General features: G+C 42.4%; 1 protein-coding gene across 2 annotated transcripts; it reads left to right on the top strand.

The window, feature by feature from the left end:
- The first annotated feature begins 4,158 nt into the window (after positions 1 to 4,158).
- Positions 4,159 to 13,245, top strand: slc16a1a (solute carrier family 16 member 1a). Of its 2 annotated transcripts, none has more exons than XM_053440748.1 (6): positions 4,159 to 4,509; positions 7,208 to 7,363; positions 7,790 to 8,062; positions 10,929 to 11,072; positions 11,254 to 12,027; positions 12,131 to 13,245. In XM_053440748.1, the coding sequence occupies exons 3-6, from the start codon at positions 7,846 to 7,848 to the stop codon at positions 12,364 to 12,366; spliced, it is 1,371 nt and encodes a 456-aa protein (XP_053296723.1). In that variant the 5' UTR covers positions 4,159 to 4,509; positions 7,208 to 7,363; positions 7,790 to 7,845; the 3' UTR covers positions 12,367 to 13,245. The 2 variants fall into 2 exon arrangements, with proteins under 2 accessions (XP_053296723.1, XP_053296715.1); XM_053440740.1 differs by having other exon boundaries at positions 7,208 to 7,379.
- The last annotated feature ends 1,254 nt before the right edge of the window (positions 13,246 to 14,499 follow it).

The raw sequence follows: 14,499 nt of genomic DNA, 5'->3' as shown, positions 1-14,499 counted from the left end.
ACGGCCGGAAGCTATGATACATGATCAGGTTCATTTAAAGTATTACAGTGGACCCAAGGTTTTTTATCTTAATGTAGAATTTTATATTTGAAGATTGGGATTTAAAAAATGGAAAAACAGGTTCTGCACTTATCCTTATTATCAATGTATGACGAGTAAATGCTTCTGCAGTGATGCTAATGATGTTGGTTTGTGACGCCCTCTCTTTCACACGTGGTCTGATTTAGCTGTTAGGTGGAAGTAACCGCCCACTATCCATCAGCAAAAGCTCTGATTGGCTGATAACAAAATCAGATCACAAAATCTGATTTGGTGGAACACTGAAAACAACAACACACGTGTTCTTGAAGCCGATCAGGACGGAGTGGCTACACCGCCACTCCCTCACTGTCGCTTGCTAAGTAACTCACGCCTCCAATATACCAGTGGAAACTAAAAGAAGAGCCTGGTAATTTCTTTTTATTCATAGTTAATGATAACGTTTACGGTTAATCTCCTTAAAATATCAAGCCTCAATTACATTTTCTTTTTTATTCACCATATAAACTAACCATGCACATAGCTAGCTCATTAGCTTTGTCACCACAATGAATCCTGGGATAGGTTAGTGCAAGTATCCATCCATTAGTCCCTTCTTTGCTCACGGATGGAAGGATGCATCTGTCGGCCGCATTTCAAAACGGGACAGGGTGGTCCAGCGCTGTGGGACAATCAGATTTCAAACAGCCTCTGAGACACAGGTTCTCTGTCTTTAACTCACAGGGACGGACACAGGTCCACTTACGCCAAAACTTTGAAACTAAAGTTTGATCCACAGACTCTGTCCTCGACACCACTCCGGTCTGCGTCGCCTGAGATAAAACAGACTGTACTCTGAGGATCCGAAAAAGTCCATTAATCCTCATGTGATGAATGCGCTGCCTCAGGTCTCATTGATCTAATAAGAGCATTATATCCTGTAGTAAGCCGTTCAAGAGACTAATGTTCCCTGAACGGCTTTCTCAAGCAAATGAAGCATCGCTGCCGGAGCCGGAAGGACCGTCAGTCACTTTCAGGCTTAGTGTCCCAGTGACTGTGTTGCCTGGCTTTGTTCCACAGAGAAAATGTCGGCCAGCGCCGGTTTCCCTGTCCCGAGAGGACCCGCAACAAACACACAAACAGTTTGTGTGATTGTCGCGGTGGAGGGAGGTGCGCTGGGGCCTTGTCGAACACTGCACCAGGTGAAAGCTCGGCTGTCACTGCAGCCACTAAATGAAACAGATGTTTTCCTACTGGTACGTGTGAGCTAATTGGTTTTTTTCTTTAACACCCTGCCCTCACACTGACCCTTTATGAAGCCTGCTCTCGCTCCCAGTTCAGCTAACCGGGATTTACTCCGCTCTAATCTCCGACACCCTGCCTCAGCGAAAAGGTCATTCCCACTGACATTTGACCTGTGAGTGTCAGTTCTGTGAGCCAATTACCTTCAGGTACTTTGTTAGGTTTCCGGGCTCAACTGCTGGTGTTGTTGTTTTAAAAAAACAAAAACTATCCCGTGTTCTTATTATATTTGTGTAAAAAGAACAGGTAGGTACTCTACACTTTATGGGGAGAGGGCTTACTGCATGTGAACACAAGGCAGATCAGTCCCAGTAATGAACAGAGACCAGTGGTGCTGTGACAGAGAACGCCTCAGCCTGATTGGGAACGTATAGTGCTCTTACTATAGCTTGTTATACTGTACAGGGGCTGTGTTCACATAGCTGAGCTTATACATTTTAATCCCTCTGATGAATGCTATAAGGTGTTTTACTGCCATGCTTCCTGATCGGCCTCGAAACCTTTGGTACCCGACAGAAAGGAAATATTATGATTTTTTTTAAAAAGCAGGAAATAATTCTGCAGTTTTAAAGGCTTCTGTTTTTACAGCAAAGCAGTTATTTGGGGCTAACGTCTCCCGGTTAATTTTTACATTGACATTAGTTCAATCATTTAGGACGTTTACTCACCTGAAAGTCTGAACCCACTTTAAAGTCTTTGTTGCATTTGATCTTTTAGACTTGCATCAAATATAAATATATATATATAAACATTTAAAACAATAAGCTCTAACACACAGTCTCAACAGTTGGTTTCTGTTTGCTGCAGCTACAGAGACGTTTGGTCTGGTTGTGACTTTTTCGGTGCAGAAACTCATTTCACAGAGTTGCAACTTTAAAAATCCTTTTTACATGACTGCTTTAGAAGGCTGCACCACCTGCAGCCTGTTTACTACACATAACCCCTGACTAAGCATGCCCCCCCCACCCACCCTGCCCACCACTTCTCTGGTCCTGCCCGCTCATATAGGAGGATTAGCACAATTAACTCCCAGGGCACCGACAGCTCTGACACGTAGCCCACAGACAGCCAGACGTGATTGGATGTGATGTGGGAGAGGATGGTATCATGGTGCCTGAGCCTTTGAGTTGAGATCTGCGGCACTGAGAGTCACTACACTGATAAAATGGACAGATTCCTGCACCTCTACCGGTCAGCGATAATGTAATTATTTGTTCTGAGGGATTCCAAATGGAAGACAAAGATATACACAGCGAGGCTCAGACTGTACAAACCTCTCGTGGTTCACACACAAGATAGAATCAGAGCAAGCCGTGCCGTGGTGATATGGTTTAATCTGACAGAAACACCGGAGTCCTCTTCAGATTTAAAGCAGATATGGCAGCTAACAGTTACTTTGCATGCAGGAAAAAGACTCAGAGTCTGCATCAACACTCGTCTCTCCGTGAGGATAGATTTAATATCTGTGGACACCATCTGTACCTTTAGAAGCAAATGCAAACCCCTCTTATTACAGTTTTACTTATTTTATTAATATTTTTTATTTTACCGTGGCTCTGTTTCTCCTCTCTTTCTTTAATCGGTTACTGTGGAGCACTTTGTGATGTCTGAACAAGGAAGCTGCTGTATAAATAGATCAGAGTCGTTCCAATTCATCCTCGAGGGAACAGCCGTGAATGTGTGTACCGAATTCCATCGCAATCCAACCGACAGAGATATTTCATATAAGAGTAGAAATCTAAAATGTTTAGAGGAGAAGTCAGAGGATTTACCATCTAGATCTGCAACATGCTAGTCTACAGTATGTAACATGTCATGTCATCAGGATTCATCCTCTGGGGAGCATGAATCATAATCTGTATCATGGTCATGCTATACTTTCACTATCTGCGGAAATATCTCGGTCTGAACCAAAGTGGATTAGGGATCAAGATTATCTTTATTATCCCTGAGAGAGCAGTAATTACACATCCATCACAACAACAACTGACATTGAACTATATACAAATTAGAACAGATTACATAGGCACGACAGACTGAGGACATTTTTGGAAAGTGAGGACATTTTGACCGGCCCTCACTTTTTCGATGGGCTGTTTGAGGGTTAAGACTTTGTTTTAGGGTTAGGCATTTAGTTTGGATGGTTGTGGTTAGGGTAAAGGAATAGGGAATATATATATGTGTGTGTATTAGTGTCCTCACTAACATAGTAGAACAAATGTCCTGGGCATGTGTGCGTGCATGCATGCATTTGAGTGACATTTTGTCCAGATATGAAAGTTTATGTCCCAAACTCTTTTCCGTTCTACCAACTTGTGAATAACCGGCCCCGGGAGGAAACTAAGAATTGTTGGCGGCGCTCTATTGAATCCTCAGGTTGAAAAGCAATAAAAAAGGAAAGTTCTTATTGCAGTGAAAAATCGAGAGGAACAACATAAAACAGCGCAACAAAGAGAAATCATGTATCAAGGATGTCAAAAAATGAGAGGGCACTTTGCTGGCCCTTTCCTTTCACAGAGTCATTAATGGTTCCTCGGGGAGTTCAGCATAAAGGCTGGACCAGCACTGACCCCTGAAGGTTTCAGAAATCTTTCTTTCAGGTGGCTGACCGAAACAATGTCCAAATTGACATGACGCTGATAAATCAGCAGATGCAGGAAAACAGTGTCCCAGAAAGCATCTTATCTCTCAGAGTGCAGACATTATTCGATTTCCTCTCAGGTCACACATGCTGGACGGCCACGGCGTGAACTCCTCTTACCTTGTGTGTGCGAGCCCGGCACATGACAGAGGGGTGGAGGAAGTGTGGCAGGGGCACGGCACTAAGCCTCCCGCTGCCTATAAGAAGTGGACCGACCCCAGCGTTTAGCACCGTCGTGTCCAGGTTGTCCAGCCGTTTGATCCGGACGCTGAACGAACTCAACTTTTCCACTTGAGTCACTGGAGGAAGCAGATGAGGTCTGAGGCCGAGGTGCCACGGGCGACGTCCGGCCTGTCACAGTGGATACGGAGCCAAAGCTCACGTCTGGAGTGTTTGTGAAACATATGCAGAGATATTTCTTTTTTCCTTTTATACATATTCCGAGACACCGAGTCCCTTTCAATGACATCTGCGGCGTGTTAACGTGCCTCAGAGACGCCTGTTTATCTGCAGAGCTCATCTGGCCTAGTTGGAGAGCTCCTGCCAAGGTAAGAAGACGCCTGACAAAGACCACGTGCACCATCCAGCATTTGACAGATGTTGCTTTTTGTAATTACCCGCATTTGAGTATTCTACTTTCACGAAAGATGTATTTATTTGTCAGTGTTTCAAATATATGTGAGTGGGCCAGATTTTCCCTGAACAAATATTCTACACACTGTTCTTCATCTATCAGACAAATGCACTAGATCTAATGGGTGGTATTAGAAACCTGCAGGTCACAGGAGGCCCGCGGGGTGAATGCAAACAATTTTTGCCAGAAGCTCAGGGGGATAATGAAAATCCAGCAAAAGAAGCAGAATGTAAAGTTCATTTAACATAACTCAAGGTACATTTACCGTGAATCAAACAAACCTAATAAACAAACATGTGGCTGATTGAATAACTCAGGAGGGGGACTTTAGAGAATCCACTCAGGGTCTGTGGAGTTCGATGCTCCGTGTAATATTTCTGTTAAAATCTCTTTATGCATTGACTTTCAATCCTGCTGTGTTAGTGTCCTCTGCAGAGCTGACCCTGCTCTGTGCTGATATCTGTGTGTTGTCAAGTGGCACTTTGAGGCTGCCTACTTTAACTGCTTTATTTAGACCTGAGCAGCAGCAGGAGGAGGTGGTGGTGTTGGGGGGGGGGGGGGGGGGGGGGTGTTACCAGCGATGCCCCAGCCCATTCGTCTGCTTACATCACTCTCCTGCCGACCTTAAATGAGTCAACTCAGTGAAATGTTTGATAGCCCACATCTTCCTCTGTGTTTTAGAGCCAAGACGATCCGTCCTTTGTAGGAAATCAGTTGTATTCATTATTCCTGCACTTCCTGCCATTCCATTGTCCCGTCCGTATCATCTCCTCCCTCTATTCGTAATCTAATGTTCACGATTGAGCCTTTTTTAACTTTTTCTTTTTAAAACACCCTCAGTGTCGTCTCGGTGCTGCCAGCGCTTTTCCCCAGCAGCCTGTCCTATTTGAGAGGCCTCGTGGATGTGCGGTGCGTCTATTTTAAGAAAATCTTTTCTGCTGACTTTCTTGTGATTGTGCAGAACTTCTGTTGTGAAAGAGGAAAAGCTGACGGCTGTGGATCCAAAACATCCATCTCTGTTCATCAAACCGTCTTTGTTATACTGGATGGATAAATGAAACACAGAAAATGATAGTTGTGCTGCTCTATTTTAATTTGCACAGAGCCAGGTTAGCTGTTCCACCGTTCCTCCAGTCGTTCTGCTAAGCTAAGATCAGCTACACCAGCCCTGCACAGATAAATCCTGAGCTTCTCAAGAAACCCAAAAAAGTAGTTATTTCCTGAAATGATGAATTATTCTGTTTATTGTTAGTAGCTGTAAATGGTTCCCTGAGAAGTGTTCGAGGCCTTGTTCCACAGTAGAACACTCAAGTGTTGATATGTGATGATGACCAGAGCCGGACCCATGTGGATTTTTGGCAAATCCAGATACTTGTATTTGGGAGTAAAACCTCAGAATCCAATACATCGGCCTATTTATAAATGCAGATACCTATATACCTGTGAAAGGCTCTTATATAAATTTGTATTAGCTAACCAATAGGTGAGCTTTTTCAAAAATCACCTGTTACACCAACGTGTATGATACGTGTACCGCCCCCTGCAGACATCCCTCTGTCTCTGTTCAACTTACAGGATGCCGAAAAGTCCCTGATCATCCAATATATACCAAACACTTTTTCATTACACTATTTTAACTTTATGTGTTGCCTGTATGCAACTTTAATTTGTTACCCCCAAGTGACACAAATTCCTATGTCTCCTCCTTTACTTAATTTATCTGCAGAATAATGCAGCAGGCGCTTTTACAACTGCATAGCAGCAGCTAAAATCCCAGCTCAATAACAAAAGTTCTTTAACACATTAAATATTCACCACTCGCTGCACACAGCCGGCCTACCCAATAAGTTTCCAGAGCGCTAAACTAATTCATCAACAGAATCAAGCCCTCCTTGGCTGAAAAACACTATATCATCCCCCACTCCCGAGGATCGCAGCGGGCTACTGAGCAGTGTAAATTCAACCTGTATTCACGGCCTGATCGATGTTCTCCTCGAATAGTCTCCTCTGTGTAAACAATACAGTAAAAACCGCTTGACTCTGCAGATGGACTCTTATTCATCACCTCTAGAGTGAGACTGTGGAGGATCAGTGGGTGGGAGCTCAGTCAATATCACGCAGAGAGCAATTCAAAGCAACGCCAGGCAAAAGAATGGCGTCCGGAATCTTAAACTCTGTTGTCGAGTTAGGGAAATGTTTTTTGACAAATCTGATCTTTGGGAGTAGGTGCGAGGTTCCGGCAGAGCAGCGGTGCTGAGTGGTGCTTAAAGGTCAGGGTGCCGGGGGTGCACTGTACCGCACCCTGCGCTCCACACCTTGATGCTAAATGTGCACAATGACTGGAATCAAACGTCCGGTCAGTATTGTGGATGAGACAAAACCAGCGTCAGGGGGTACAAGGATCAAAACTGTCACAGAGCTGTCAACGTGAATATCTTGTACATAATGAAGGTAGAATATCTCTTACAGTTCAGATGTGAAAAGCACTTACTGGTGGTTGGAAAGAAAACTGTGTAATTAAAGGGTAAAAGGGTTTTCATAACTCTGGAAGCAATGTTATGTTTTACCATTGTGTGCTTAACATGAATATTGTTTTTTGTTTTTTTCTTCAGCTTTGAAACCTTCGGCGAGAGTTGCACTGCACCCACACACTCCTCCCCACACCCCCACCATCATTAACGGTTCCATTGAAATGAAGTGAAACCTGCCTAGAAAGTGGAATTAGAAAGTCAGAGCGACAAACAGTTCTGAAAGGACGAACTTAACAGGTGAACTGTGGCAGACGTGAGTCACATCCATTAACAGCACAGAACCACATCTAGGTCCCTCCTATTGGAATGATCCTTGAGAGTTAACACTGATGACCCGAGGAAACTTACAAACTAAAATCATAATTTAGTTTCTTTTTTTAATCTGTATAAAATGATTAAATGTTAAAATAGTCATATCACCGATTTACTTTGATCACTTATTTAATGTTAAAAAAAACTTGTATTGCTCAGTCAGTAATTTAGTTAGAAATATTTAGGTATTGAAAACGGCTCATTCATTCATTCATGAGTCTAAGTTACTGAACTAAACTATTTTATGTTTCAGTCTCTAAATTATCTTAAACAGTAACATAAATTATTATATGATTAAGAAAATCTTAAATTAATCTAAAATAACTAATTGCTTTGCTCTCTCCTGAACAGGTCCTCATATTTGAAAACCGTGTTCAGTTTGAAGAGGCCGTTATATCCGCGCAAAAATGGCGCCCGCCGTCGGTGGCCCTCGAGGCTACACACCACCCGAAGGCGGCTGGGGCTGGATGGTGGTGGTCGGGGCTTTCATATCAATCGGCTTCTCTTATGCATTCCCCAAGTCCATCACGGTCTTCTTCAAAGAGATCGAGGTGATCTTCGACGTGACCAGCAGCCAGGTGTCCTGGATCTCCTCCATCATGTTGGCCGTGATGTACGGCGGAGGTGAGCGATGGCCGAAAACACAACCTGCCGAACGTGGCCCTGTTAACGTTTGACACCTGGGAGATTTATTCAGGCTGTGTCCGGTGAGGAGCCGATCCATTACTGTGAGCACTGTCACCTCTCAGCCTTGGTTTGTCCACAAAGAGACCGGAGACGCTCAGAATTATGATGCAGCTTAAATCAAACATCTCACACTGAGATTAAATAACACTGTATCTGCTGTCTGAAGCCGTATCTGTCTCTGGGGCATGTGGATGGGTTTGTAGCCATGTTGTTTCCCCCTGTGCTTTTACAGTTTGGTCGTATTCCTTCACTAATAAGATGAGCGGTCTCTCTGGGTGATGTCACACGGGTCCAGTCAGTCCCGTGATGAGCAGGCCTCGTTCTTGAGGGAACCAGAGAGAACAAAGTTCAAAGCAGCTCCCCTCGTCCCTGCAGACGGTCCGGCTCTGAAGTCAAAACACTGCGGCTCTCTTTACCCTAATGTGTGATAAACTGGGAAAGATGATGACACAGGCAACTTTCTTCTAATCTCAGGAAAGTTTCTGGAAAGTTGCCTCAGCGTGCCAAACTGATTTGAAGTGGAAACTCTATAATATACCAGCACATAAAACACTTTATATCCAATCTTCTTTTTCTGGCATGAGGCTAACATTTATTTGCAAGATCTGCAAGCAATCAAATAAAAGTAGACAGTATTTTCTTGCTAAGCTGGATCTGCTAACATTGCATATTGAATGTTTTAGATAAAGATTTATATTGTATTTTTTACTACATATTTTCTATTAAGGCAAGTTTCCACATATCTGCCGTTAAAGGAATCGGTGCTGCTTATGCAAGTAGCTGCAGGGTGACATGCGAGCAATAGAAGAGGCAGGGGCCGCTTTATCTGTGAAGCACATTTCATACACAGAGGTAGAGTCAAGGTGCTGTACGGGGACATTAAAAACAACACAGACACACAATTACATGAAATCAAAAGGCCCATTTCAAGCAATATAAGAGAAAGAGGTAGGTGAAGAGATTAAAAGATGTAAAAGACATAAAAAGGATAAACACCTGTTTAGAAATGTAAAAATATGTAAAAGGATTAAAAAAGCAAAAAAGAAAGAAATGTATAAAATAAAATGACCTTAGTTATTTTAATCTGAATGTAAATGCTGCAATGGACGGGGGGGGGGGGGGGCCTGTGCTTGATAATGACTGAAGGCTGCTTTCTGAGTTACAATGTTGATTTGTTCATTTTTCATTGTCCACGTATCCATTATCTTTATCGTGTTTCCTGGAGGGTCACAGGGGGCAGCTGGAGAGGTTCACCCTGGACAAGTCTCCAGCGTATCGCAGGGCCAATACATAGAGAAACAACAACATCACACTCATACCTACAATGCATTTAGCATCTCCAATCAACCTGACCCCACTCTGCATGTTTTTGGACTTTGGGAGGAGGCTGAAAAACCCCACAGACACGGGGAGAACATGCTAACTCCACGCAGCAAGGCCCAATCCGAGTTGGGGTTTGAACCAGGAAACTTCTTACTGTGCCAACCCTTGCACCACCATGCAGATATTGTGTAATATTTGTTATCAGAAGTAATACATAATTAATTTAACCTCCTGTGACTTTACCATCTACTTTCACGGCTGTATAAGTGATATTTGCACCTCTCCTCACAAGTTCGGAGCCTCAGTCGACTCGACTTCTCTCAATGTCTCCACGTAACTTTGCCAGTTAATGCAAATGTTGTCTTTGTACATAAATACACACTGATGAAAAGGAAGCTATGCATGATGATTGAAAGTAAGTGACAAGTTGTTTCTCGGAGCCGTGAGTGGATGACAGCTGACGTTGTTGCTGTTTGTTCAACATTCCGAGCACACCAGCGGAAGTTCATTAACAAGTCACTGTTGCATACCTCCGCACTCCTTCAATTTGGGATTCATTACAATAATATTCTACATTGGTTTGTCTCTTCCTTTTTTTTTTTTCATATATCCGAAGCTACTCTCCCTGCAGGGCGGAAGGAAAAAACTCATTGTTGGGAGTGCGGTCTCTCTGTATTAGAATTTAAAAACCCTTTGTCTTGCACCGTGCTGGCAAATGAGACTGGACAACCACTAAACAAAATCTGTCAGTTTCCATTTGGGTTCATTGGGTAGTGCAGGGATTTGGCAGAGAGGCAGAAGTGTCTCCTGCATGGATCCTCACACTCATTTAGGCCAGTTGTTATAAGCCATAGATGGAGGGGGTGCTCGGTGACCTGAACCCTGCTTTGGATTTTCAGCCATTTGTTTACAAGTTATTGGGATTTTGTTGAATTGATGTCGTATCCAAGGTGCATGCATATTAATGAGTTGGGTTACTGTTGGCTGACACACACACACACACACACACACACACACACACACACACACACACACACACACACACACACACACACACACACACACACACACACACATACATACACACACACACACTTGCATACTCACACCCACTGAGTTGCTTCCAATAATCTTTTCAAATGTGTTTAAAGTCCATTTAGGAAGAATTCACAAACAAATCATTCCTCTGTCAATTTATATGAAGCTCTGAACCAAATAAGTGATTATTTCATTAGAGCTTTCATGGTTTTTCTGACAGATTGCATTATTAATGACAGGAGAACACATCTACTGCAGTGCAGCACTGACAAAAAAGCGATTGCAGGAGTTGTTTGAATGCGTTGAGCCACAGATGTGGCACCAGAGCCCTCTGGTGGTTAAATATTGAACTGTGCATTGATGATGGAATAGATATCAGCATCTCTCAGTTTTAATATGGATGTTTGTCTGTTTGCTTTTTTTACTTATTTTTTCTGTTAAGGTCCCATCAGCAGCATCCTGGTGAACAAATATGGCAGTCGTCCTGTTATGATGGCCGGAGGATGTCTGTCTGGTTTGGGCCTTGTTGCTGCCTCATTCTGCAATTCTGTTGAAGAACTGTACTTTTGTATTGGAGTGGTGGGAGGTACCTATTTTCACTTCTTCTATTTTTTTATATTTAATCATGACTCACCCATTTACTTGCCTGCGCACCGTTGCCCTCTTGTGCTCTTGAAAAATAACAGCACACACACACACACAAAAAAAAGAAAATAATGTTTTATTTAAGCTCATAAATTTAACATTAATCATTTAAAATCGTTCAGGTTTGGGTTTGGCCTTCAACCTCAACCCAGCCCTCACCATGATTGGAAAATACTTCTACAAGAGGCGTCCTATTGCTAATGGCATTGCGATGGCCGGCAGTCCTGTGTTCCTCTCCACCCTGGCTCCTCTGAACACCTGGTTCTTCGACCGGTTCGGCTGGAGAGGAAGTTTCCTGATCCTCGGCGGCCTGCTCTTCAACTGCTGCGTGGCCGGGTCCCTCATGCGGCCAATCGGACCCAAACCCAAACCAGTGGAAGAGTCCACAGAGAGTAAGACAGTGATCCAGACCATCAACAGCTTCATTGACCTCTCTCTGTTCAAACACCGTGGGTTTTTGCTTTATATCCTGGGCAACATCATCATGTTCTTCGGCCTCTTTGCTCCTCTGGTGTTCCTCAGCAACTTTGCCAAGAGTAAAGAGATCCCTAAAGAAAAAGCAGCCTTCTTATTGTCTGTGCTGGCCTTTGTCGACATGGTCGCCCGGCCCTCAATGGGCATGGTAGCAAATACCAAATGGGTGCGGCCCAGGATACAGTACTTCTTTGCTGCCTCTGTGCTGTACAACGGTGTGTGCCACGTCCTAGCTCCCATGTCAGTGGACTACACAGGCTTTGTCATTTACGCCATCTTCTTTGGGTTCGCCTTTGGCTGGCTGAGCTCAGTGCTTTTTGAGACCTTGATGGACCTGGTGGGAGCTCAGCGCTTCTCCAGCGCTGTCGGCCTGGTCACTATTGTGGAGTGTGGGCCGGTGTTGCTGGGCCCCCCTTTGCTTGGTATGTACATCAACCAATTTATGAAGATGAGAAACATTGTAATGAAATCATATGTGTGATGTTAGGCACCGTGGATGGAACCTGACTCTTCTTGTCCTCACAGGAAGGTTCAATGACATCTATCATGATTACAAGTACACGTACCAGGGCTGCGGGATCATCCTCATCGTCTCCAGCGTCTTCCTGTTTGCGGGGATGGGACTCAACTACCGGCTGCTGGACAAAGAGAAAAGAGAGGAGGAGAAGAGGGCCCGGGGGGGAGGTGGAGAGCAGGAGTCCAACAGGGACAATGCCGCCAAGGAAGTGGCGGACGCAAGGAAGACAGACGACACCGTCTAACCTTCTGCAACATGTTAGGTTACAGTCTCTCCAATTTAATATTGTCTGTGAGATGTATATTATATATCATATTCATTAAAACAGATGCTTGCGTGAAGCAGTACAGAGAAACAATGTTCTGTTTCATAATGCATTGTATTTGAGGACCACCATAGAAATCATCGCTTCATTTGCAAAACCATGTAAAATATTTACACACCTATTAAAGCCCTTTAAACTTTTATAAAACAATTCATATAATACCTCTGATATTCCTCTATGGACTGGTATAATGTGTTTGGATGACTATTACATTTTATTTTGCCTTTTATGTCACTATAATATATTGATGTTTTTTTTTTTATCTCAGATTGTGTAACTCTAACTTTACTGCAGCATATTATAGTAGTTAGTTTAGTATTTTAATATTTGAAAAAAGTACCGTCTGATAATCAAAGTTTTTTTTCTTCCATTAAGGAACATTTACAGAGCAGGGTTTATTTTGTAAAAGAGACTTTGAACATATATAAAAGAGTATTATTAAAGTATTCACCGCCCTCTTTGCTTTCAAACTCATTTTAAAGACATTTTTGTGTTTACAAAGACCTGGTCGCACACTATTTGCACTTTTTGAAAGTTTTAAAACACCCTTGGTTCCACAATATTCTATATTCCACAATGTCTTCATGTAATCTCAGTTCACTTATAAACTTGCTTTATTTTTTTGTTAAATTTTTGATTATGAATGATGCAAATTATTAATAATGCAGAGGGCTTTGAACCTTGTCACATATTCACGATAGGAAAATGCACCACTGACTAAACTTTCTTGTAAATTTAGCACATTTCTGAAAATTCAATAAACTGTCAATTGACAAGAATAAAAACATGTCCACTGTATCCTCAGTTTATATTCTTATTATATTATAAGGATACTTTTAGACATGTAGCAGTAGCTGTAGTTTGAAGTAAACAGGACCTTCTATTCATGCTTGACTATTCTGTACAAAACTGCTTTTTCACTTGTGCTTTCTCCTGTAGAGAAATGCTCAAAACTTACAGTGAATTTCAGGACATAGAGAGTTTCACATGTTTTCATTTAATTAATTCTGCATAATTCATGTTTTTTTAAGATGCCAAGGAGTTAAATCTAAAGAATCTCTGGAAACTTTTATTCTTTTTTTATCCCCTGTCAAATTTATTTAAGGCTTGATTGATCAGTTTCTACTTGAATGACCTGTCTCCCACTTCTTTTCTGAACGTACGATTCCTTCAATGAACCTGAGAACCTCACTGAATCCTCTGCTGATGGTCTAAAAGTCTTGGCCTGGCCTGGCAGAGGATGATATATATTATTATTATTTCAAGCAGGGGTGGAAGAACTACCATCTTTTGCTTTGGTAAAATAGCAAAAAACACAAAAATAACCACAACACAAATAATGATTCTGCTTTTAAAGTTTAACTGAAGTAAAAGAACAAAATAGTAGTATGAAAGTTCAATTAAAATAACAAAAGTAAATTCCTGTTGTAGAATAGCCTATTATATTATTATCTATTATAAACCAGGTTAGTGCCATTGAGATTAAACATCTCTTTTTACAAAGGAAAAATAGAAGCAACCCAGTTTCAACAGTAAGAAGTTGTTTATTAACATTAGTGATGTGTATTCACGTATTGCCTTTTAATTCAACTAATTAAATTACAATAACCCGAATATTATTTATGAAACACATAATAAAATAAAATATAATAGGCAAGCTTATAATTGCTTATAATACAATTCTTTACAATAATGATTGCTAATAATCATTATTGCAAAAACTATTATCTCTCATCCCTCCCATGTGAGCGTGAGTGTAACTTTATAAGTCGGCTTATATACCCTGTCCGATAACGGACGCAGGCACCGGGACGACCGTTACAACAGAACGAGCCGAGCTGTCATTAACGCACGAGCTCGCGTCGCTCACCTGGACTACGTCACCTCAGTTTAACGGTTAACTGCCGTCTAACGGTTAACTGCCGTCTACAGGTTAACTGCAATCTAACGGTTAACTGCAATCTAACGGTTAACATCCTTCACATCCTCCCGTTTCTCTACCGGTAAAACCTCCCGGTTCACGCCCCGCAGGTTGGTCCCGCCGTTGTTTAC

This window comes from Pleuronectes platessa, chromosome 2 (genome assembly GCF_947347685.1).
Source record: "Pleuronectes platessa chromosome 2, fPlePla1.1, whole genome shotgun sequence".
NCBI lineage: Eukaryota > Metazoa > Chordata > Actinopteri > Pleuronectiformes > Pleuronectidae > Pleuronectes > Pleuronectes platessa.
The sequence above is the reverse complement of the archived record's forward strand: the minus strand, read 5'-3'. Positions and strand labels throughout refer to the sequence as shown.